Source organism: Catharus ustulatus, chromosome 8 (genome assembly GCF_009819885.2).
Source record: "Catharus ustulatus isolate bCatUst1 chromosome 8, bCatUst1.pri.v2, whole genome shotgun sequence".
Lineage (NCBI taxonomy): Eukaryota > Metazoa > Chordata > Aves > Passeriformes > Turdidae > Catharus > Catharus ustulatus.
Genome location: NC_046228.1, coordinates 922,916 through 948,976, shown reverse-complemented (window position 1 = coordinate 948,976; position 26,061 = coordinate 922,916). Strand labels below are relative to the sequence as shown.

The 26,061-nt window shown below is 47.8% G+C and overlaps 1 protein-coding gene across 1 annotated transcript in view; it reads right to left on the bottom strand.

The window, feature by feature from the left end:
- Positions 1 to 5,502: 5,502 nt before the first annotated feature.
- Positions 5,503 to 26,061, bottom strand: part of TCERG1L (transcription elongation regulator 1 like) — a 58,046-nt gene continuing 37,487 nt past the window's right edge. The window contains exons 6-13 of the mRNA XM_033066215.1: positions 23,907 to 24,001; positions 22,212 to 22,300; positions 20,582 to 20,736; positions 16,832 to 16,901; positions 14,682 to 14,811; positions 10,676 to 10,765; positions 8,506 to 8,624; positions 5,503 to 6,375 (exon numbers count right to left, since the gene is read on the bottom strand). Of these exons, the coding sequence (XP_032922106.1) occupies positions 6,219 to 6,375; positions 8,506 to 8,624; positions 10,676 to 10,765; positions 14,682 to 14,811; positions 16,832 to 16,901; positions 20,582 to 20,736; positions 22,212 to 22,300; positions 23,907 to 24,001 (905 nt within the window). The 3' untranslated portion in view covers positions 5,503 to 6,218. The remainder of the gene's footprint in view (positions 6,376 to 8,505; positions 8,625 to 10,675; positions 10,766 to 14,681; positions 14,812 to 16,831; positions 16,902 to 20,581; positions 20,737 to 22,211; positions 22,301 to 23,906; positions 24,002 to 26,061) is intronic.

Sequence of the window (26,061 nt, the reverse complement as noted above, 5' to 3'; positions counted from 1 at the left end):
TTATTTTTTTTTCCAAAAACTGCCCAGAGCAAAGACTTTAATTTTAGAGCAGTTCTCTGCTCTGCTTTCCCCAAAGCATCCCAGGGCAATGGAGTTTTGGTGCAGCAATTTCAGAAGCTGACATGGAACAAACTCTGTGTTCATTGCTGAGAGCTCAGAGCAGAAATCAGCACAGTGATCTGAAAGGTTTATTCATTTGTAATTAGTGAGAAGCCAGAATCCGTCAGTGCCTCACCTGGGTGTCTGTGCTGTCAGTGCCAGGGAGGGGAGCCATGAGCTGTGCTGGGCTGAGACCTCTGCTGCCCTCCAACCAGTGCCACCGTCAGGGACTGAGCCACAGCCCCGGGACTGCAGCACCCGGCAACTCCCTGCATTCCCAGAAATTCCTGTATTCCCAGAAATTCCTTGTATTCCCAGAAATTCCTGTATTCCCAGAAATTCGTTGTATTTCCAGAATTTCCCTTTATTTCCAGAATTTCCCTTTATTTCCAGAAATTTCCTTTATTTCCAGAAATTCCCTGTATTCCCAGAAATTCCTTTTATTTCCAGGAATTCCTTGTATTTCCAGAAATTTCCTGTATGCCCAAAAATTTCCTGTAATTCCAGAAATTCCCTTTATTTCCAGTAATTCCTTTTATTCCCAGTTATTTCTGCATTTCCAGGAATTCCTTTTATTTCCAGTAATTCCCTGTATTTCCAGGAATTAATTTTATTTTCAGAAATTCCCTTTATGCCCAGGAATTCCTTGTATTTCCAGAAATTTCCTGTATGCCCAAAAATTCCCTTTATTCCCAGGAATTCCCTTTATTCCCAGGAATTTTCTGTATTCCCAGGAATACGCATTGTTTCCAGAAATTCCTTTTATTTCCAGTAATTCCCTGTATTTCCAGGAATTAATTTTATTTTCAGAAATCCCCTTTATTCCCAGAAATTTCTTTCATTCCCAGAAATTCCCTGCATTTCCAGGATTTCCCTTTATTCCCAGGAATTCCCAGGAATTCTTCTTATTCCCAGTAATTCCCTGCATTTCCAGAAATTCCTTTTATCTCCAGTAATTCCTTTTATTCCCAGGAATTCCCTGCATTCCCAGCTTTATTCCTTTATTCCTTTACCCCAGCCTTGGTGTCCCTGTGCAGCCAGGCAGAGCCCAAGGGGTTTGCAGGGACAGCTCAGGCTCTGGGCAGTGCAGGCAGGGAATGTGATGGCATTTCCTGCACCGAGCCCTCTGCAATTCAGTGAATTCATTATACAAGTTATATTGCTGCATGGAAAACAACTTCCAGTGGTTTGGGGTTTCTCACGTTTAATGCTTCACTACCAGGGAATTTTCCTTATTAAACACTGATCTTAAAGAAATTAGGATTTTAGTTAAAAGTTAGAACAAACTGGGCTTGAGACAGTCACCTGAAACTTCAATAATTGATTCCTGTCAGTTTATGTTTGCTGAGCTGTGCTTGCAATGGGAAAGGATGAAACTGGTAGGCAGGTCCAAAGAACACAAACAATTGCAACCAGAAACTCATTCTTTGCAAAACTGGAGTTGCCCCAAAAGCCATTTGTATTGTCATTGATAGAAAAGGTCAGGGCGAGGAAGACTCACCTTACTTCCTCCTTTTGAGACCCCTCCCCACAAAAACGAGCCCAGACTTAATTCAAGAAGCCAACCATGCTGCTTAATTGCCATTCCAGCTAATTACCATGGGAAGCAGGGATGGGAGGGGCTGGTATTGTGAATATGGATTTGTTTGAACCTTTTGTCAATAAGTAACTCTGTGACCAGCTGTGATTTTGCAGTGTGTATTGGAGGGTTACCTCACACTGCTGAATAAACATTCACTTTGTAACTTTAAATTGTTAGAGAGCCTTTTGTCCATTACAGTTGAGTATCAGTACTAGAGCAATACTCATATTTTGATAAATCACTTAGATGAGTGAGAAATGAGAGCTCTGTTTCTTTCACTCAGATTTCATTGCACTGAGCAGCATCTCCCCAGCCCTCAGTCCAGCTGTTCCCAGCTGCAGGATCAAATCCATTGTTTGAACCAATCCCTGCTTTATTCCTTTAGCTCTGCCCTGTGTCTGTCACCCCCAGGATGGGCACTGCTCCCTCCACGCTCTGGGAATCACCCCCAGCCCTGCAGAACAGGATTTTCCCTGCCTTTGAACAGCCCAGCCACTCTGGATATTTTAGAGAATATTTTTTGGAGAATTTTGGAGCAGCCTCTGTTTCACAATAAAACCATAAAAACAATTTGTAAGGAGATCTGTGCAGAAGATGCAGACACATCAACCTCCAGCTGACTGTGTCTGAATTATTAAATCAATATTTTATTCTTTTAGGAGGAAAAAACATCACATCTGAGGGGAAAATTATTTTTAATACAAACAAAACACGGGCCTTGAAAGTCAGCCTAGCGTGCCTACAATCACAGCCCCTCAGATGGAGAAGGTCTTTATTAAAAATGCTCTTTAAAGTTAAAAATGTCCTTGTTTTGCAGGCACTGCCTGTTCCAAGCAGCTTTGCTGTGATTCCAGGGAAAGGCTTTTCTCTTCAAAGGAATAAAATAAAAAATAAAATATTTTGTTTCATAGGGTAAAGAATCCAAGATGTAAGAACTGACTGGTGTGGGTTGGGGGACCCCAAATCTCCCCAGTGCCACCCCTGCATGACAGGGACACCTCCCACTGTCCCCAATGTCCCACCTGGCCCTGGACATTCCCAGGGATCCAGGGGTAGCCACAGCAAACCTGGGAATTGTTCTGGTTAATCCCCACCTGCTTCCATTGATTCAAAACCAGCGATTGCAAATTGATCCCAACATCAAAATGTGGGAAAATCCATTTGGGAAGATTCCAGTGAGTCCTCCCAGCTCAGAAAGCTCCCAGCAGGACTGGAGACTGCTGTCCTTGACAAGCCTGAAATGGGCACTTTAAACAAGCAGAGTCTCCAAGGACAGGGTTTTCCCCTCTAAATAAATAACAAGCTGAGAAAGGCGTGCTCAGAGAATGTTCACTGAGCTGGCAAAGATTTCTTTGCCTGTTTGTTTATCAAACCCTTCATTTTTATCAGCAGCTAACTCTAAAATGATCAGCTACAGAAGGCACTGGGGGAAGGAGATGATTTTTAAGGTCCCTTCCAAGGCAGATTTACCTTGGGAATTATCCTCAGAGTTAAATATTGGCAAATAATTCACTTATATTAAAGAAGAAGGGGTGGGGTTGTGGTCTGCAGTGAAGATGAGAGGACAGGATCAACTCTCTGACTGTAAAAAAAGAACAAAAAAAATAAATCCTTGATTGTCCCCCAAAGCCAAACCCTGCTGGATAAAGAAATACAATGGATTTTTGTAGGTTTTTTGTAGGATCCTCTCTCCCTCACAGGAGAGGAGGGAAAAAAGTTCAGTTCTGACAATTATGAATTATCCAGTCAGGGCTAACCCAGTTTTGAGAGGAATTCTCACAAACTCCTGGAAAGCTGCAGGTCTCTCTCTGTCCCCTTTCCAAGGAAAAACATCACTTCTGCATTCCCAGTTTCTCCCAGTTCCCCTTCCCAGTGTGGAGGTTTCAAACACAACAAGAGGGGCAAATGGAAGAGCCCAGAGAGCTCCCAGGAAAGGGAATTTTGTGGGGAGAGGCAGCAATTCCCAGAGTCACAATGGACACAGCACTGACACTGCAGAATAAATCGGGGGATTGCTCACAGCAGCCAGCCCAGAGCAGCTCCTGCGAATCCAGGAGGAAATCTGGACACTCCTGGGAACTTTGCCATCATTTGTTTTCATTTCTCTGACTTCATTTCTGCTCGGGATTAGCTCTCCCAACACTGATCACAGCGACAGGGAAACCTGCTCCCAGGGGAATGGGGTAAAAGCAATGTTTACCAAAGTAAACCCAAGAGAAAAAATCAAAATATGAAGAACTAAGTTAAAAAAAAAAATCACAAAGTACTTCAAAAAGAGAATCAAAATGGCTTCAACTCTTGCTCAACCACTAAAAATTCTGTAGTTTTGTTGGGAGGCTGAAAAGCAGAGAAAAAAACCACCCCAAACTCACCAAAATATCCCAAAACCATCTTTTGCCCACCTTCACATTGCCCACACCGTGCTCAATTTGTCCCTAAGGACTCTGCATTTTACCTGAATGAAGAAAAGCCACATCACTTTATCACCTTTGGTTTTTCCTCCCATTTCTCTTGGGCTCAGACCAACAGAATCCAGCCAAGGATGGCAGCACCCAAATTGTCCCTCCCATTAGCCAAGCAAAGTCGTTATTGGTGTTTTATTGGCACAGTGGTGGAGCCAGAAGGAACAGCTTTGAGCCCTTGGCAGCCCATCCCACCTTCATTTAGCTTTTAATTACAGTTTTGCTAATTTGCAGAGTCTTGTCCTCGGGGAGGCAAACCCCGAGCTCCATCTGGAGGTTCCTGGGCTCGTTCTCCTCCCCAGTGACCCAAAAACTCCAAATGCAGCTGCTCCCCCTGCCCTGGGATGGCTTTTGGGGAGGTTTGAACTGAAAACCATCCAAAATCATTAAAAAAAAAACATTAAAACCCATTCAAAATCATTAAAAACCTTCAAAAACCACTCACAACCACCAAAAACCTTCAAAAACCTTTCAAACCATTCAAAACCATTCAAAACCATTAAAAACCTTTTAAACCATCAAAACCCATCAAAATCCCTTCAAAACCATAAAAAACCATCCAAAACCCATCCAACAACCATCCAAAAACCATCCAATACCATCCAAAACCATCCAAAAACCTTCAAAAACCATTCAAAACCATCCAAAAACTATTCAAAACCATCCAAAATCATTAAAAACTATTCAAAATCACCAAAAACCATCAAAATCCATTCAAAACACTTAAAACCATTAAAACCAGCTCAAAACCATTAAAACCATCAAAACCCACAAAAAAACATCCAAAACTATTAAAAACTGTTCAAAACCATTCAAACATTTCAAAACCCATTGAAAACCCATCCAAAACCATTCCAGCCATTCCACTCCTTGAAATGTTTCTGCACTCCAAGCAAACAGAAATCAATGGATTTAGGGAGCAGTAATTTAAAATTTAGGTGTCCTGAGCAAAGAAATTGCAATCAGAGCATTTTTTGGAGCAGCACAGAGGCAGAGGTGTCCTGGTGCTCCTCCGGCCACCACACCTGCATCGCCAGAGGGACTCTTTGGTTCCCAACATCCGCAGATTTCCGATGGATCCCACTGGAATTTGCACACAAATCAAGATTGGCAGGAGCCCCCTCTGGTTTCCCATCTCTCCAATAAAAATCACCAGGCCTGGGGGATTTTCCCCATTGTTTCATGGATCCCAGAGTTGGAAGAGACCCACAAGGATCCAGTCCACTCCAACAATCCCCTGACCCTGACAGCATTTTCCATTTGTGTTCTAGGAAAAAAAATAATCAAAAAACCTAAACTCTTCAAAAAGAAGAGATTCTGAAAATCACCCCTGAAATCCCCCTGAAAACAGGCTTGGAATGCTTCTTAATTACAAAAGTTAAATATTTATTTGTACAAATATGATGAGAAAAATCTCATGCAGACTCTCCACGCACAGGAACAGAACCCAAATCCGACTGGGATGGCTTCACCACAGAACTGGGGCTGGAAGTTCTGGATCGGAACATGTGCCAAGATTTCCACACTCTTCACCAAGATGAACAATTAATTAATTAATAGCTGATTACTACTACTCAGAGCACGGGACAGAGACGGATGAGCAGCGGGAGCGGGTCCTGCAGACCCCACACACTTGGTGGAAAGGCAGAGTTGCCAAAAGATTGCTTGAGATAATTCCCCGAAATGATGGAAATGCCTTGAGATTGCTCTGGATGGCATCTGCTTCTGCTTAATTATAAATCTGCATCGGAGTCATAACTTGTGTATATTACAAGTAATTTGCATAATTAAAACAATTAAGGGATCGACATATCATGGCAATTAGAAATGCATCAAACTGGGGATGTTGTACAAAAGAGAGCTTCAATATGAAACATTAATTCTTTGAGAACCACAGATCCTTGTGTTGCTGCAGAGCCTCCCCAGCTGCCCTGGGAGCTCCCCCAGCTCTTTCAGGGCACTTTTCCCTCGGGATCTCCCATCCTGGAGCTGCTGCTGGACCCCGAGCGTCCCATCCTTCCTTCCTTGGGGTCCCCTCCCGCAGCCACCGCCTTTATTGCCACTTCCAGCTGCTTTTATCTCATTTTCCGTAGCCTTATCCTGTTCTCCTTGTCCCTCTTTTTGAGAATTAGGATGAACTGGTTGAAGAAATGCTCCTGGTCCTTCTTCTTCTGGACGAGGCGGAAGCGCTGGTCCCGGCCGTGCTTCTCTGCGAATTCCTTGAAGGTTGTCCTGGGGAAAGGAGATTTTGGGAAGATGGGGCAGGCTCCTGCACCTGCACCCACACCAAAAATCAGGGGGTCTGGGAATGTCAGGCAGCAACAGGATGGAAAAGCTGGGATGAAGGAAGGTGAGACTGACAGCACAGGGTTAAAAATGTTCCTAAAATCATGGAATTGTGTACAATGGATTCAGGGGTGGAAAGAAAGGTTGGGTCTGCTAGGGCTGGGAAAAGGAACCAGGCCTGGGAATGAATGTTGAGCTTTGTCTTTATTGGATCATGTGAAACTGCACCTGTGTAATCATCATGTGATAAATAACATGATTGTCAAATGTAATAATTGTTTGGTAAATTGAATATATTATTGTTTAATTGTAATAAGATTCATGAGAAGCAATGTAATGGTAACAAGAACCATGAGAAAGGATGTTTGGGGAGCTGATGGAAATCACAAGAAGCCCTTCTTGAATAAAATCAATGTGTACAATAGAACAATTCGGGATTAATAATTATTATATAGCTACATAATGAGCAGGGTATAAAAACCTGTCCCTCTGGAATCCATGTAGAGTCGGATTTGGGTTGGTACCCCTGATAAAAGCACCTGCATATACTCATCCTGTGATTGTGTTTCTGTGCTAACAAGACCACAGCTGGAGCAGCTGCAAGGAGCAAGACTCAGCTTTGGGACTGATGGATGGATGATGGATGGATGATGGATGGATGATGGATGGATGGATGGATGGATGATGGATGATGGATGGATGATGGATGGATGATGGATGGATGGATGGATGATGGATGGATGGATGGATGATGGATGGATGGATGATGGATGGATGATGGATGATGGATGGATGGATGATGGATGGATGATGGATGGATGATGGATGGATGATGGATGGATGGATGGATGGATGGATGGATGGATGGATGGATGATGGATGGATGGATGGATGGATGGATGGATGATGGATGGATGATGGAGGCTGCTGAAGCATCATCACCATGTCCACAGAGCAGTGACAGGAGTGTTTGTTGGAGCTCCTGCAGATTCTGTGTTTCTCCTAGCAGGGTTTTCCACCTTCCCTGCCTGTCAGGTTGCATGCCCAGCTCCTTTCCCCAAGGTGATGCTTTGCTGTTTATTGCAAATCGTTGGGATTTATTTCTCTCATTGTGTGCCTAAATCAAGGCAGGGAAAGGAGTGGTGTCACAGCCAGCTCCCAAAACCCTGCAGGGTGAAATGCTCCTGGCCAGCACAGCTTTCCCCTTGGAGACTGGGAACATCAGTGCTGGGAGCAGAGTTTGGGAGGGGCATCAGCCCAGAATATTCCTAATTCTGCTGCAAATGTTTATTGTAATTACAATTATTGCAGCCCACATGCTGTTTGGATCCGTGTGCCCACACAGGCCATGCTGAATAATTATCTGCATATTTTATCAGAGAAAACAGTAATTTCTTTGTTCCAGCAATTTAACAATATTTATAACAGAAACCCCTTTATTTTCATGTAATTTACAAATGAGAGAGCACTGCCACTGTGCAAGTCTGGATCCATCACTTGAAAAACAAAGTAAAGAAATTGTGCCTTGCATGCTGGATTTTAATTTAATCACAGAACTGTAGAGTCACAGAAGGGTTTGGGCTGGGAGAGACCTCACAGATCATCCTGTTCCAGCCCCCTGCCACGGGCAGGGACACATTCCTCCAATTTAATGGTGTGGCATTAACAGGAACTTCATGAAATTATATTAATTATATTTCTCTTCCACCAAACACCAAGGCTAAATACAGTTTCTGAGTAATTACACCTGCATGTGTAATGTAGATGGGACTGAACATTGAGGTGCTGATTTGCCATAAGTAATGTGTGCTCTATCATCACAGCATATCCAGGAATAGAAAATAAATGTGCTGTGCAAAGTATTGCACATTGTGAGGGCGAGAGGGAGGGACAGAGGGAGGGATGGAACATTTCCTCTCCCAGGAACACAGCAAAATACTGGGAAATATCAGGGAAAATGGAACATTTCCAGCACTGGAACAGGGATCTTCTACTTGCTATGAAGAATTCTGGGCTGAAAAGCTCAGCCTAAGCGACAAAGCTGAGCTTCCCAACCCTTCCTAAGGCAATGCCCACCTTGGGGATAACTTGGACTCTTCCAGAAGCTTCTTGAATTCTTCCTTGGCCAACAGCAACTTGTTCTTCTTCTCTCTGTACTCCTCCCTGACCCGGGTCTTGACAAACTGCTCGAAAATCTGGCCAAGGAAGGGACAAGGGACACAGGACAAGGACACAGGACAAGGGACAGGACAAGGGACAGGAACACAGGACAAGGGACAGGGACACAGGACAATGACAAGGACAAGGGAGAGGACAAGGGACAGGGACACAGGACAAGGAACAAGGACACAGGAAAAGGGACAGGGACACAGGACAGGGGACAGGGACATACGACAATGACACAGGACAAGGGACAGGACAAGGGACAGGACAAGGGACAGGGACACAGGACAGGGACACAGGACACGAAGTCACTGTGGGGTTTCTGCAGCCCCAGGCCCTCATCTCTCCTCCCCACATCCAGGAGTTTTTATTCCATCACCTCCAAGGGCTGGCCCTCTGTGCCCGCTGTAATTGGCTGTTTAATTAAAGGTGTTTTTGTTAATCCCACAATCCCAGACTGGTTTGGGGTGGAAGGACCTTAAATCCCAGCCAGTCCCAGCCCTGCCATGGCCCAGGTGGCTCCAAGGCTGGGAAATTATTCCAGGATTCCAAGGAATGTGTCTGCATTGACTCATCATTGTCCTTGCCCTGAAATTCCCTGAAACAAATCCCAAACTCCCAGCTCAGGCTCTTGAGCAGCACTTTCCCTCCTGGCAGCTCCTCATGCATTTCCATTTCTCCATTTCCTTATTATTTTGTTTCACTTTTTTTTCCTTAGGAAAGGGAATGTTGGAAGGGAGCAAATGAAGATGTATGTGCCATGGGCTCTGGTAAATACCCACAGGAAACTCTCTGGAGAACCATGGGACAATATGGAATAAGCTCATTTTTCATCCTGTTTACTTAAAAAACGGACAATTCCATATTCGAATTTATTCCTTCTGCAGGATGACAAAAACTTTTAAGGGAGAGAAACAACCACAGAACAGCAGTGTTCACTTTCTCTGCAGGATCCCTGCATCTCTCCTGAATTTTCTAGACTCATCTGCAGACTTTGGGACCCCTAGTGAAAATTAATGCCCAAATTATCAAGGCAGCGAATAAATATTTGTATTTTAAAATAATTATTTTTAATAAATATTTGTAATTTTTATATTATATAAATAAATAAATATTTTAAAATACAAGAATCAAATAAAAGACTTCAGAAAAATTAAAATCTATTAAACCACACAGACATGAAGCAGAAATGTCTTAGTTTTAAAAATATACTTTAGGTGTCTTAAGAGAGTAAAAAGCCCTAAAGCCAAGTTTAAAGTTCAGAAACTTAGCTCCAGACATAACAGCAAAACATTGCTTGCATTTCTAGATAAAACCATTTATGTGAATAGATAGGACTATATGTGTAAATTATGTGTAAGGACTGACATTACTTTTGAACTTTGGAATTAAGCTCTAAGAGGTGCAAGAAAAATGTTTTAGAAACGAGGTTTTAGGTGATTGGATCATTTATAAATAAAATCCCCTGTATAGGAGTAGAGAGGAAGAAAAGAATAAGAAAAGGAAGAAGAAAAAGGAGAATGAGAAGAAGGAGAAGGAGGAAGAAGAAGAAGAAGAAAGAAGAAGAAAGAAGAAAGAAGAAAGAAGAAAGAAGAAAGAAGAAAGAAGAAAGAAAAGAAAGAAGAAAGAAGAAGAAAGAAGAAAGAAGAACTCTAACACTCTGAACTCTTTGCCTTCCAGACTGATGCATTCCTGCAATAAACAACTTTACAGCAACCAACAACTTCTCCTGTGTCTTTGAAAACCCAAACCCATGAAAAACTCAACAAGTCTCCATAGGCAAATTCTGATTTCACGGAATTATTTTATCCTTCCAAGTGCTCCAGATCCCAGCTGGTTTGGGAGGTGTTTGTGGGCAGGGTCACTCACCTGCCTCAGGACCCTGGCTGGTTTGGGAGGTTTTTAATGGGCAGGGGTCACTCACCTGCCTCAGGATCCTGGCTGGTTTGGAGGTGTTTGTGGGCAGGGGTCACTCACCTGCCTCAGGATCCTGGCTGGTTTGGAGGTGTTTGTGGGCAGGGGTCACTCACCTGCCTCAGGACCCCAGTGGGTTTGGGAGGTGTTTGTGGGCAGGGTCACTCACCTGCCTCCTCTCCTCGGGGTTGAGCAGCAGGTAGCGCGGGTCGAACACGATCTTGTGCAGCTCCTTCTCCCAGGTGGAGAACGCCGACACCTGGGGGCACAGAGCACGGGAGGGAGCTCAGGAGCCCCGGGCAGGACTCCTGGAGGGGAATCTGAACTTCAATCTGCTCCTTCCCACCCCAGCAGGACTGCTTGGCTCCCTGCTGGGAGATGTTCGCTCCCCATCCGTGGAGGGAGGAACCTGAGCAGGCAGGAAATGTCACCTGTGGGGCTGTGAGTGCAGGAAATGTCACCTGTGGGGCTGTCAGGCAGGAAATGTCACCTGCGGGGCTGTCAGTGCAGGAAATGTCACCCATGGGGCTGTCAGTGCAGGAAATGTCACCTGTGGGGCTGTGAGTGCAGGAAATGTCACCTGTGGGGCTGTGAGTGCAGGAAATGTCACCTGTGGGGCTGTGAGTGCAGGAAATGTCACCTGTGGGGCTGTCAGTGCAGGAAATGTCACCTGTGGGGCTGTGAGTGCAGGAAATGTCACCTGTGGGGCTGTGAGTGCAGCACAGGCACAGCTCCCATGGAAGGGACAATTCCAGCTCCAGAGCTGGCACTGTCACCCAGCTGAGGCACAGGGGAAAGCTGGCAGGGAGCACCTTCAGAGCACCTCACTCCCAAAGCTGCTGGGATGGGAATGTCACATCCTGCAGGGGAATGTCACATCTTACATGGGAATGTCACATCCTACATGGGAATGTCATGGAAATGTCACATCTTACATGGCAATGTCACATCCTACATGGGAATGTCACATCCTGCAGGGGAATGTCACATCCTGCAGGGGAATGTCACATTTTACATGGGAATGTCACATACTACAGGGGATTGTCATGGGAATGTCACATCCTGCAGGGGATTGTCATGGGAATGTCACATCCCACATGGGAATGTCACATCCCACATGGGAATGTCACATCCTGCAGGGGAATGTCACATCCTGAATGGGAATGTCACATCCTGAATGGGAATGTCATGGGAATGTTGCATCTTACATGGCAATGTCACATCCTGCAGGGGATTGGCATGGGGATGTTACATCCCACATGGGAATGTCACATCCTGCAGGGGAATGTCACATCTTACATGGGAATGTCACATACTGCATGGGAATGTCATGGGAATGTCACATCCTACATAGGATTGCCATGGGAATGTCACATCTCACATGGGAATGTCATTGGATTGTCACGTCCCACATGGGAATGTCACATCTTACATGGGAATGTCACATACTGCATGGGAATGTCATGGGAATGTTACATCCTGCAGGGGAATGTCACATCCCACGTGGAATTGTCATGGGAATGTCACATCCTACATGAGAATGTCACATCCCCCATGGGAATATCATTGGATTGTCACATCTTACATGGGAATGTCATTGGACTGTCATATCCTGCAGGGGAATGTCACATCCCAGGTGGAATTGTCATGGCAATGTCACATCTTACATGGGAACGTCACATCCTACATGAGAATGTCACCTCCCCCATGGGATTGTCACTGGACTGTCACATCCTGCAGGGCTGCTCCTGCCCCACGGAGCCAGCCACGGACACTTTGGGTGGAAGGGCGCTCAGAGCCCACCCAGAGCCACCCCTGGGCAGGGACAATTGCCACCACTGCAGAAACTGCTACACCATCCTGGGGATTCCTGTTGGTGACAGAAAAATCGGAAGGAAATAAAATATTCTAATCACTCCAACTAATTACAAAAGAGTGAATTCACTAAAAAAACAAGGATGTGAAGTATAATTGAACAGTAATTAACACTCCAGCAGGAAAGCTCTGATGAAGCAAAGTGGCTTTAAGTGGACTCGTTTTCCTCTCAGAGTGGCTTGAGGTTGGAAAATCCAAAGTTCAGGGTCCCTCTGGGGATCTGTGGCCATTGGGAAACCCAAAGCTCAGGTTGAATTTGGGGATTTAAGGCCACTGGGAAACCCAAAGTTCAGGCTGAATTTGGGGACTTGAGGCCATTGGAAAATTCAGAATTCAGGTTGACTTTGGGGATTTAAGGCCACTGGGAAACCCAAAGTTCAGACTGAATTGGGGATTTAAAGCCATTGGAAAATCCAAAGTTCAGGCTGCATTTGGGATTTGAGGACATTGGAAAATCCAAAGTTCAGGCTGAATTTGGGCATTTGAAGCCATTGGAAAATCCAAAGTTCAGGCTGAATTTGGGATTTAAGGCCATTGGAAAATCCAGAGTTCAGGCTGAATTTGTGATCTCAAGCCATTAGAAAATCCAAAATTCAGGCTGAATTTGGGGATTTAAGGCCATTAGAAAATCCCAAGCTCAGGCTGACTTTGGGATCTGAGGCCATTGGAAAATCCCAGATCCCTTTGGGATCTGAGGCCATGTCCCCCCAAGACCCCCCGAGCTCCCCTCCCCGTGCCCCTTGCCCTGAGCTCTGCGGTTCCAGCACCAGGAATTCTCCTGGTGTCTTTCACACCCTCCTGGACATCAGCCTTGATCCCAGCATAAAGCCCAGTCTGAGCTCAGAGCTAATTAAGCCCAACTAATTCGTCATGTAATCATTGCAGCTGATGATTTTGTGCTTAGCAATTATTGCATTGCACATTTGGCAAACGTCTCCTAAAACAACCGGGCGTTTCTGGTTTCCTTCCAGTCACACTTCACACACAAATCCCCCTCTTTCCCTGGCATTAAAAGGGAAAACCTTAGATAAAACCCCGTGGAATCCTTTCAGAGACCCTGAGAGCAGCCTAGCAGGGAGAAGACTTTCCTGGAAACGCTGGTTTAAAATGTTGATATTTTGATGCTGGGTGGGAGAGGGACCAGGAATTTAATTTTTTCTCTTCCTCCTAGAATTTTGTGGAAACTTCCAGAAGAATATCCAGATTACATTTTGACACAGGTAATCTCACCCCAGACTTCAGAATAAAATTGTCTGTGTCTTGGAGCTCCCCCAAATCCCCTCTGGTTTTAAAATGTTACAAGAAATATTCTTCTGTGGACATCATTGCTGCAGGAATCTGCAGAACTCCACGGGCAAACCCATCTGCTTCGAGCTCTGTGATTCCATCCAGCAGCTCCTTGAGGAGGGAAAGGCAGGGGAGGGCCACCAAATAATCAGATTTAAATGGCATTAGTGGTCTGCTTCAGCCATGCCAAGCAGCTGCTGCTGAGCTGGACAGCTCAGAAATGTTCAAGGTAAAAGCAAAGTGACCTCTTCTCTCCCTGATTTTAAACAATAGCAAATCCAAACAGTGGATTTCCCAAATTTCTTAATTTTAGGAGCAAATCTTACATAGAAACACCTGGGAATCCTGTTCTAGAACACCCCTAATCCTTTCAGATATTGACTTACTGCCCCCCGAGTTCCAATCTGCCAGCAGAGTCTTCACCCAGGGCTCCTTTATGGCCCTTCTGCATTTCTGCAGCATAAATAACAAGCTGCATTAATAAAGCAGCTCTGGCGTGGGGATAATTCACTGCTGAGCTGCTGAAGCTCTAATTATCCCCCTTTAAAGCCTGCTGATTACTGGGATAAATTTGATGGTTTTAGTGCCTGACAACAGCCACCTTGGGCTGCATTTCCCTGCTGGGATGACATTCCCTTGGTGGGGTACAGTGTGAAAATCTGCACCCCATTCCCTGCTCCTGCAGCTCAGCACAGCTCAACCATCCCCAAACATCCCAAAAAGCATGAATGGCTGCTGGAGGGTGAGGATGGATGGGAATTGGGAATTCCTGCCTGGGATGGAATTCCCTGGCTGGGATGGAATTCCCTGGCAGTGCCCAAGGCCAGGTTGGACATTGGGGCTGGAGCAGCCTGGGGCAGTGGGAGGTGTCCCTGCCCTGGTTTAAGGTCCCTCCCAGCCCAACCCATTCCTGATCCCATGATTTTGGATGGTTGGTCAGTGAGGTTGGCTCCCAGTGTGGGGAGTTTGTGGTGAGGGACACTCAGGAGCCCCCAGGAAGGGCTGTTCCTCACCCCTCTCTCCAGCAGCATGTCCCTGAAGTGGGTGATCCTCTCCTCCAGGGGCGGTGAGATGCGTGGGGCCGAGCCTTCCTCCCCTCCCTGCTCCTCCTCAGCGCCGCCCGCAGCCTGGCACGGCTCTGTTCTTTACAGGAACACAGGCAGGGGTCAGCCATGCTCACCTGTGCAGGGGAGCCCTTCCTTCCTTCCATCCTCTTCATCCTTTTCATCCTTTCCATCATTTCCATCTTTTCCTTTCCATCCTTTCCATCCTTTCAATCTTTCCAATCATTTCCATCCTTTCCATCTTTTCCTTTCAGTCCTTTCAACCCTTTCCATCCTTTGCATCCTTTCCATCTTTTCCTTTCCATCCCCTCCTTTCAATCCTTTCCATCCTTTCCAACTTTTCCTTTCAGTCCTTTCAATCCTTTCCATCCTTTCCATCCCATCCTTTCCATCCTTTGCATCCTTTCCATCCCATCCTTTCCATCTTTTCCTTTCCATCCTTTCAATCCTTTCAATCCTTTCCATCTTTTCCTTTCAGTCCTTTCAATCCTTTCCATCCTTTGCATCCTTTCCATCCCCTCCTTTCCATTCTTTCAATCCTTTCCATCCTTTCCTTTCCATCTTTTCCTTTCCATCCCATCCTTTCCATCTTTTCAATCCTTTCCATCCCATCCATCCCCTCCTTTCCATCCTTTCAATCTTTCCAATCTTTTCCATCCTTTCCATCTTTTCCTTTGCATCCTTTGCATCGTTCCATCCTTTCCATCCCCTCCATCCTTTCCTTTAAATCCTTTCAATCCTTTCAATCTTTCCAATCCTTTCCATCCTTTCCATCTTTTCCTTTCCATCCCATCCTTTCCATCCTTTCAATCCTTTCCAATCCTTTCCATCCTTTCCATCACATCCTTTCCATCCTTTCCCTCCTTTCCATCTTTTCCTTTCCATCCTTTCCATCCCATCCTTTCCCTCCATTCCATCCTTTCCATCTTTTCCTTTCCATCCTTTCAATCCTTTCAACCCTTTCAATCCTTTCCATCCTTTCAATCTTTCCAATCCTTTCCATCCTTTCCATCTTTTCCTTTCCATCCTTCCTTCCTTCCTTCCATCCTTTCCATCCTCTCCATCCTTTAAATCCTTTCAATCCTTTCCATCCTTTCAATCTTTCCAATCCTTTCAATCCTTTGCATCCTTTCCATCCCATCCTTTCCAATCCTCTCCATCCTTCCCATCCTTTCAATCCTCTCCATCCTTTAAATCCTTCCAATCCTCTCCATCCTCTCCATCCTTCCCATCCTCCCTGGGACGCCCCAGGAGCTGCCCTGCCAGGAGCTGCTGGGCACTCCAGGATGGGCATCTCCCAAAAATGCAGCAGGGTCCCCAGGCTGGGTCCTGGCACCTGCAGCAGCTCCAGCTGAGGCAGGACGGTCACTCAGGGCCAGCAGAGGCACCCAGCACCCAAATCCAAGGCACAGCAAAGTGACAGCTCCATTCAGCCCCCAGGAGGGGCCCCTCAGAGGGGACTCTGGTGCCTGAGGCAATAAAGGATCCAGTCCAGCACATCTGGAATGATCCATCATCAGAGCTGCACACCTGGATGGTCTGGGCACAGCTCAGAATTGCTTTTTTAGCTGTGACTTCAGGGGAACGTGAAGCACACGTGGTAATACAGGTGATAAAGGTAATAAATATAATAAAGGTAATAAATATAATAAATGTAATAAAGGTCAGTACCAGGAGCTGAGAGCAGGGAAAAACCTGCTGCACTTCAGAGAGGGAAACTTTTAATCAATGGCTTTTCAGTTCAAAACACCAATTAATGTAGAGGTTTGGTTTATTAATTTGAAATTTTTATGTTGTGAGATAGGAGTAGGAGGAAGGTAAAACAGGTTTAAATTTAAATGGTACAAATGGAAACTTTATTACTAGAAACTATAAAGAAAAAAAATCTTAGAACAAAACTTTAGATTACTTTTCCTTCTCTTACACACTTTTTTTTCCCACATTGAAAACATACAGAAAAACAACTCAGTCAGTTGGCAGTAAGTAACTACCCAAATCTTAACAAATAAAAATTTCCTTTTAAAAAAACCAAACCTTTACAGACTACCATACCAACCCTTCCCACCATTACTTACAGAGAAGTAAACTTTAGAACTTACTTATTTCTCTTCGTTTTGATGCTCAGATCATCATTTTCATCCCCTGGACAAGAGCTCACACATTTGTCTGCTGAAAAGAAGCAATTCTTGATCAGATTGGAACGAGAGAAATGGGAATAGGAATTCCTCACACTGACTTCTCCTCCCTCGTCTCTGCTCAGGGATTTCCTGGCTTTCACCCCCACAGAGGGTTTGAGAAATCACAAGTATTTTATAAAATCCTCCAATTGCCTTCATCCAAGTGGAAGCAACAGCAACAAAGTGACCATTCCCAGTCAGCAAAACTCCTCATTTTTCATTCATGGCATGATTGCTTTAAATCTCATTATTGCCTCTCCTGGCTCTCCCTCCTCCCTTCCCTTCAAAACCCAGCTCAGGACATCCCTGCAGAATCATTTCTGTGCTGACAGCCTGAAGGATTCACTGGAGGAGGCTCCCCCAGAGCTTCCCCCCTCTCCTTTTTCCTGCTGGGATCCAGGAATTCCAGCAGTGCCTGCCAGGGCTGGGAGATGCCAGGAGCTCAGAGCAGCTCCAAGGTCCCTGCTCTGGAGCCTGGAGCATGGGCACGGCTCCCTGAGCTTGGATTTCCAGTCACAGGCACGGGGAGCACAGCCTGGATTCTGAAATGTTCTCTCTTCCCCCCACCAGTGGCAGCTGTCACCAAAACCCCCAGGAAGTGACATCCCTGCATGGCTGGGAAATGCTCCTGGGCTGCCCTGGGGATGGACTTCAGGCTGGTCTGAGTGCCAGGGGCTCCAAAATATCCCTGGGGATTCAGGAAACCACATCATCACTGCTGTGCAGAGGGAGTTCTGCCCAGGCCAGGCTGGACACTGGGGCTGGAGCAGCTGGGACAGGGGAGGTGTCCCTGCCATGGCTGGGGGGCACTGGGGGGCTCTGGGTGGGATTTGGGGGCTCTGGGGACGATTTGGGGTCCCTTCAACCCACAGTGCTCTGGATTCCATGGGGAGCAAACCAGCCTCGAGTTGCAGGGGATAATTATGCAGGTTATAGAAATTATCCCAGTTTTGGGTGCAGAGAATTCACAGAACCCAAGGACAGGGCTGGGAGCACTGGGACAGGGGCAGGTGTCCCTGCTGTGACAGGGCTGGGCTTTGGGATCCCTCCCAACCCAACCTTCCCATGATTTGATAACTCCATAATGTCCATTTTCTATTAATCAGATGGAAAAACTCATCAAATAATTAAAACTTCCAGCCTGAGCAGCCAGACGGGCCCTGGACCAGCTGCAGGACGAGACCACAGCAGATAAATGAAATAAAAAATGAATAAACAGCTGCTGCAGGACGAGATCACAGCCCAGGAGCTGCCCCTGCTCTCCAAGCCCATGGGGTGGAACCATCAGGGAAGAGCCACCAGCAGGGAACAAAGCCTTGCTGGAGGAGGAGTCATTGAGAAATGAGCAATTCTTCATTTCTGCCCAGATTTAAAAAGCACTGGATCCTTCAGCAGAGACAACCCAGAGCATCCCGTGGACAGCTTCTCTTGACATCTTTATTTTTAAGATGTTTGAATTGAAAATTCTAATTAAAACTCAGCAGCAGCCACTCAGCTGAACAAACGTGGGAATCATTGTTGGGAAGGTTCAGCTCGTTTGTGTTATTTATTTACTGGAGATTACAGGCTAAGAGAAGAGGTAACAAATAATCCCCTTCACCTCACAGCTAATCTATACTAATTATTAGCTGCTCCAACCCTGAGCCCAATTAGAGCAGGGAAGATTAACACTATTTAAGAACAATAAAAGCCATGGCCACACAAAACCAGGAGCATGAATCAAATCTCTGTGGTAGAGATAATAAATGCAAAGGATGGAACTGAGCAAAAAATAGATTTTTGAAGTGGCACCTCTCAGCCCTGACTTCAGCCTCTTGTGTTAATTAATCACAGAGCAGGAGCAATGATAAAGACCATGAACAAGGACCCTCAGCTTTGTCTCAGCCATGCCCTGGCAGGAATTCACCGAGCTCTCAGCACACCCTGCAGTAAAAGGCTCTGGTTTCCTCCTGGAGGAGGAATTCCAGCAGATGGGCTCTGGAGGAACTACCCCCACTGCAGCTGGAATTACACACAAATACAGATCCAAGCACCTGCCAGGGAAATTCAGAGAGAAAAATGGAATTCCAGGAGGACCCGGGCAGAGAACCCCCCTTGGAGCTGATGGTGGCTCACTCTTGTCTCCCTGCAGCACGGGGCTGCCGCTCTTTGGGGATTGCAGGGGTTATTTGGGGTTTGCAGGGGTTCACTGGCAGTTGTCCCCCTGGATCAAAGGCAGTGCCCATCCCTGCTGCCCTGAGGGGACAGGGCAGGTCCTGGCAGTGCCCCCACCCCAATTCAGGTATAAAACAGCCCCTGGAAATCTCACTTCTTTCCCCCTCGAGTTTTTCTCCCTCCCCAGTGAGGAGCAGGCAGCAGCTGAAGGATGGTGACCCTTCTTCCACCAAAACCAGAACCTTCAACAATTCCAAAGGCCAGGAGCAGTCCCAGTGGCTGCCATGGCTGATGTCCCCAGCAAGGGACACACTCCCAGGAAAGGCTGGGGATCTCTCACTGGAGATTCCCTGCTGGGGTTTGCCCCCCTGATGATCACTGGAGATTCCCTGCTGGGGTTTGTCCCCCTGATGACCACTGGAGATTCCCTGCTGGGGTTTGACCCCCTGATGGTCACTGGCCATGCTCTGATGGTCCCTGGCCATGCCCTGCTGGGGTTTTACCCCGCTAAATGATCATTGGCCATGCCCTGATGATCCTTGGCCATGCCCTGCTGATCAGTGGCCCTGCCCTGATGATCCCTGGCCATGCCCTGCTGGGGTTTTACCCCCCTGCTGATCCCTGGCCATGCCCTGCTGATCCCTGGCCCTGCCCTGATGATCCCTGGCCATGCCCTGATGGTCACTGGCCCTGCCCTGATGATCCCTGGCCATGCCCTGATGGTCACTGGCCATGCCCTGCTGGGGTTTTCCCCCCATAATGATCACTGGCCATGCCCTGATGGTCACTGGCCATTCCATGATGGTCACTGGCCATGCCCTGCTGGGGTTTTACCCCCCTGCTGATCCCTGGAGATTCCCTGCTGGGGTTTGCTCTCCTGCTGGTCACTGGCCATGCCCTGCTGGGGTTTGCCCCCCTGATGATCACTGGCCATTCCATGATGGTCACTGGCCATGCCCTGCTGGGGTTTGCCCCCCTGATGATCACTGGCCATTCCATGATGATCCCTGGCCATGCCCTGATGATCCCTGGCCATGCCCTGATGGGGTTTTACCCCCCTGATGGTCACTGGCCATGCCCTGCTGATCACTGGCCATGCCCTGATGGTCACTGGCCATGCCCTGCTGGGGTTTTACCCCCCTGATGATCCCTGGCCATGCTCTACTGGGGTTTGCCCTCCTGCTGATCACTGGAGATTCCCTGCTGGGGTTTGCTCTCCTGCTGGTCACTGGCCATGCCCTGCTGGGGTTTGCCCCCCTGATGATCACTGGCCATGCCCTGATGGTCACTGGCCATTCCATGATGGTCACTGGCCATGCCCTGCTGGGGTTTTACCCCCCTGATGATCACTGGCCATGCCCTGATGGTCACTAGCCATGCTCTGATGATCACTGGCCATGCCCTGATGATCCCTGGCCATGCCCTACTGGACCCCTCTCTAATCCCAAATCTCAAAGCTCCCCCCAGCCCCAGCCCAGCCCCAGGGCTCTCAGCAGAGGGGCAGTCAGGGCTGGTTACTTGCTGCAGCCTCCAGCTTGCGCTTGTGCGGGGGGTCCTCGAGCAGCCGCTTGATGTCCCCGCGGTGCCGCAGGTCCAGCGGCCGCTCCCACACCGACAGCTGCATGCTGGGGTTGAAGAAGAACACGCGGTCATCTCCAGTCCAGACCACACACCTGCTCCAAGGATAAAACAGCCTCAGAGCCTGGCCTGGCACCAGGGCTGTGCCCTGAGCCACTGCCAGGACAGCATGGTGACACCAGGGACAGCCAGGACAGCCTGGTGACACCACAGTGACAGCCAGGACAGCCTGGTGACACCCAGTGACAGCCAGGACAGCATGGTGACAGCCAGGACAGCCTGGTGACACCCAGTGACAGCCAGGACAGCATGGTGACACCACAGGGACAGCCAGGACAGCCCCGTGACAACCCAGGGACAGCCAGGACAGCCTGGTGACACCACAGTGACAGACAGGACAGCCTGGTGACAGCCAGGACAGCCTGGTGACAACCCAGGGACAGCCAGGACAGCCTGGTGACACCACAGGGACAGCCAGGACAGCCTGGTGACACCACAGGGACAGCATGGTGACACCCAGGGACAGCCAGGACAGCATGGTGACAACCCAGGGACAGCCAGGACAGCCTGGTGACACCACAGTGACAGCCAGGACAGCGTGGTGACACCACAGTGGCAGCCAGGACATCCCAGTGTCCCAGTGACACCCCAGTGACACCCCAGTGGTTTCCAAATCCCAGTATGGAGTTACAATCACTGTGTGTGGTTTTAATAAAGGTGTAATATCACATGGTGAAGGGTTTGGAATTGGAAGTTTTAAAATATAACAATGGAACAAGAGAAAGGTTTGGGGCAGAGATTTTTTTCTTCCTTCTTCTTAGTTTTAGGTTATATTTTTAGTTAGATAAAAAGTGCTGCACTGCAGGTCACAAGTATAAATAACACAGGTATTAGCTTTTAATTGCACTGTTCACCTTTCAAAGACCTTGTAACAAACAAGACACAGCTCCATTTTCCCACTCTTGGCTGGCTAGCTAAAAGTGCTGCAGTGCTCACTGTGCTATGAATAAAAATAAATAAACAGCCAAGTCCAAACACAAAACTCCATCTCTCCTGCTTCAATCCCAGCTCTGACTGAAGGCAAAGGAAGAACGAAGATGAACTCTAATAATGCTGTTATTATTGCTGATAAATGAATTAATAGTAATACATTTCTAATTCATTATAATATTATTATATACTATTATATATATTATTATATTATGCTGTTAGTATATTGATGATGATAAAATAATAATAAAAAATAATAAATAAATATAAATATAAATATAATAAAATAAAATATAAATATAATAATGATAATAATGATAATAGTAATAGTAATAATAATAATAATAATAATAATAATAATAATAATAATAATAATAATAATAATAATAATAAAATGAATACTAAAGCAGCACTAACAATGCAGGTTTTCCTCTCTGCCCAAGCCAAGCAGCAGCGAGGCAGAGCCCAGGGTCTGCCTGAGCCTCCCCCACCTCTCTCACAGCACAATTTCCCCCTGTGCCAGCCCAGGAGGGCACTTGGGGAGGGGGTGGCATTGGGAAGGGTGCTGGCAGCTCCTCACCACGGGGATCCTGGCACTGGGGTGGATGCCACCGGCTTGTTCCCCTTGGAAGCGCCGTCAGCCTCGCTCAGCAGCTTGAAGGAGGGGTCCTGGAGAGACACAGGGAGAGTTTGGGGTAGAAGGGATCCCCAGGGCAGAATTCCAGGAGGGGCTTTATGGGCACCCAGCACAGCTGGATGGGAATTATAAAAATGCCTCTGTAACAGCCCAGATCAGAGTTTGTACCAGTGCTCCAGCCAAGCCACTTTTGGGTGTTTTTATCAAACACTCCAGAATTTGTAAAGGCTACTGAAACATAAATTGTGCTAAATCAGGGAAAAAGAGGCTGAAAATCAGAATAGCAAGATTGCAAGAACTCAAGTGGAGGTGGGCAGTGAGCACTGGACTGTAACCAATCATATTTCCTGCAAGGTGTGTGGGCAAAATAGAAGCACTGACCAAAAAATGCGTGATTGCATGGACAGTAATTTAAAACTGGAAACAATAAAGTGGCTTCTGCTTCACCACATTAACTAGTTGTTCCAAAGTCCTTTGTTCCTGCAATGCCTCCCCACCCAGAGCAATGTGAATGCAAAAAAAAAATTGTGTGCACACCTGGAGCTCCCAAGGGAGGGATGGGGGATAAGGGATGGGGATGGGGGATGGGGGATGAGGGATGGGGGATGAGGAATGAGGGATGGGGGATGAGGGTGAGGAATGAGGGACAGCCCCAGTGTGGCACCAGCCAGGGGAGAAAGGAGCCCAGGGGTGCCCTGTGCCAGCCCTGCCCCTCCCAGATCTGCTGGGGCTGCTCAGGGACACCAGCACAGCACAGTGACCGACTGTCCTGTGCCCCAGCTGCTCCCCTGGCTCCATCACATGGCAAAAAAGTGTTCAGAGCTGCTGGAGAGAGTCCAGAGGAGGCACCAAAAGATCCCAGGGCTGGAGATCCTCTGGAGCCAGGCTGGGAGAGCTGGGGGGCTCACCTGGACAGGAGAAGGATCCAGGGAGAGCTCAGAGCCCTGCCAGGGGCTGAAGGGGCTCCAGGAGAGCTGAGAGGGACTGGGGACAGGGATGGAGGGACTGGGGACAGGGATGGAGGGACAGCACACAGGGATGGAGGGACAGCACACAGGGGATGGAGGGACAGCACACAGGGATGGAGGGACAGGACACAGGGAATGGAGGGACAGCACACAGGGGATGGAGGGACAGCACACAGGGATGGAGGGACAGGACACAGGGAATGGAGGGACAGCACACAGGGGATGGAGGGACAGGACACAGGGGATGGAGGGACAGGACACAGGGAATGGCTCTGAGCTGACAGTGGATGGGTTTGGATGGGATTGGGGCAGGAATTGTTCCCTGGCTGGGATGGAATTCCCAGATTTGCTGTGGCTGCCCCTGGATCCCTGGCAGTGCCCAAGGCCAGGTTGGACACTGGGGACAGTGGGAGGTGTCCCTGCCATGGCAGGGGGGCTCTGGGTGGGATCTGGGGTCCCTTCCAACCCAAAGTTGTCACTCCATGGGGAACAAACCAGCCCTGAGCGTCCCCCTGATGCTGTGACAATGCCAGAGCTCCTGCACAGCTCCAAGATAAATTAAATTAAATCTGCCTCATTAAATCCACTGCAGGAGGGACCCCCAGTGTCCCCAGGGCCAGTCCCAAGCCTGGCCCGGGTCTGTGCCGCTCTGGAGAGGCCCCACACTGACCTTGTCCCTGTCACTGCCCGGGGGGACACTCTTCCTCTCGGCGTGCAGGATCAGCGCCGGGGGGCAGGAGCCTCTGCTCGATTCCTTGCCACGATCTGGGGGAGAAAGCAGCTCCTTTAATGGGACACAAACACTCACAGCAAGCCCAAACTGCTGAGGAAAACCTGATGGTTTCTGTGAAATACAAACCTGAGTCCCTCAGAGAGAGAAAAAAATACAAGAATTAATTGAAAGCCTTTAGAGAAATTAAAATCTATTAAAACACAGAGACATGAAGTAGAAATGTAAGTTTTAGTTTTAAATAAATAAAAATATACTTTAAGTGCCTTAAGAGAGTAAAAATACCTAAAGCCAAGTTTAAAGTTCAGTAACTTAGCTCCAGACATGATGAGAACACAGCAGAACATTGCTTGCACTTCTAGCTAGGACAGAACCATTTAGGTGAATAAATAAAGCTACATGTGTAAATTATGTGTAAATGATGTGTAAGGACTGACACCACTTTTGTACTTTAGAATTGAGCTCTGATAGGTGTAGAAAGAATGGTTTAGGGTCATGGTTTTATCTGACTGGATGATTTATGGAGAAGGAGAAGGAGAAAAGAAGAAGAAGGAGAAGATGAAGAAGAAGAAGAAGACAAAGAATAAGAAAGAAGAAGAAGGAGAAGAAGAAAGAAGAAAGAAAAAAAGAAGAAAGAAGAAAGAAGAAGAAAGAAGAAGAAAGAAGCAGAAAGAAGAAGAAAGAAGAAGAAAATAATAACATTTCCCTGTCCTTTGCAGACTGCCTCCATCCTGACATCCCAAACCCTGCAGAGCCTGCTGCCCACAGCAGAGTGTGACAGCAGAGGGGCCTCAGGGACAGCAGGGAGAGGCAGGAGAGGCAGCAGGGGTGAGACACAGACCCAGAGGTGCCAACAGAGGAGTGTGCACACTAAAGAAATAGGGGATTTTCTGCATTTGGGGTTTTTTGTCTGCTTGTCCTCTCCAAGGACATTTCTGGGGTCTGAGCTGAGGTGAGCTGGCCACCCCTCGTGCAGCAGGGAGGACAAGGTGTGTGTGACTCCTCTGGGCAGTCCTGGCTGGCCCTGGCTGTCCCTGCAGTGTCCCAGGCCAGGCTGGACACGGGGGTGGAGCAGCCTGGGACAGTGGAGGTGTCCCCATGGCAGGGTGGAGCAGTCTGGGACAGTGGAGGTGTCCCCATGGCAGGGTGGAGCAGCCTGGGACAGTGGAGGTGTCCCCATGGCAGGGTGGAGCAGCCTGGGGCAGTGGAGGTGTCCCCATGGCAGGGTGGAGCAGCCTGGGGCAGTGGAGGTGTCCCCATGGCAGGGTGGAGCAGTCTGGGACAGTGGAGGTGTCCCCATGGCAGGGTGGAGCAGCCTGGGACAGTGGAGGTGTCCCCATGGCAGGGTGGAGCAGCCTGGGACAGTGGAGGTGTCCCCATGGCAGGGTGGAGCAGCCTGGGACAGTGGAGGTGTCCCCATGGCAGGGTGGAGCAGTGTGGGACAGTGGAGGTGTCCCCATGGCAGGGAATGGGCTGAGCTTCCAGCCCAATCCAGTCTGGATTCTTGGTTCTGTGTGGCACATTCACCTCTCAGTGCTGCCCCAACTATTAATAAATACTCTGGGTACAGAGCAGGCCCCCATTTAACTCTGCTTCCCTCAGAATATCTCAGAATAATAACAGGTTAAATCCATGGCATTTTGCTCAGAAGATGGCTTTATGGGGAGCAGAAAAGAAGATTTACAAACCAGAGCCATTCATTTCCACATTAAAGGAGCCAGGAGCAGGGAGCTGCTGATCCACATCAAAAGGGCTCTAAATTCATCTTCCTTCCCTGCAAATCTGGTAATTGGGAATCAAAGCTTTCCCAGCATTTGGTGCTCTGGACACAGGGAGGTCACCCCAGTGTCAGTGCCCAGCTGCTGCCTGGCTGTGGGAAGGGAAGGACATCCCTCAGAGGGGTGGCACAGAGGGGTGGCACAGGGCCAGGGCCAGGGCCAGCACCTGGAGAGGGCCCCAGCAATGGCCAGAGGTGGGGTTGGCATTTTACAGCCACCATGGGCTCTTGGTTTGAGAAGTAGCCATGGATTTAATCCTTGTACCTGCACAGGGACGTGGGCTTGGGGACAGGAAAACAGCCCCTGGGTTTGGAAGT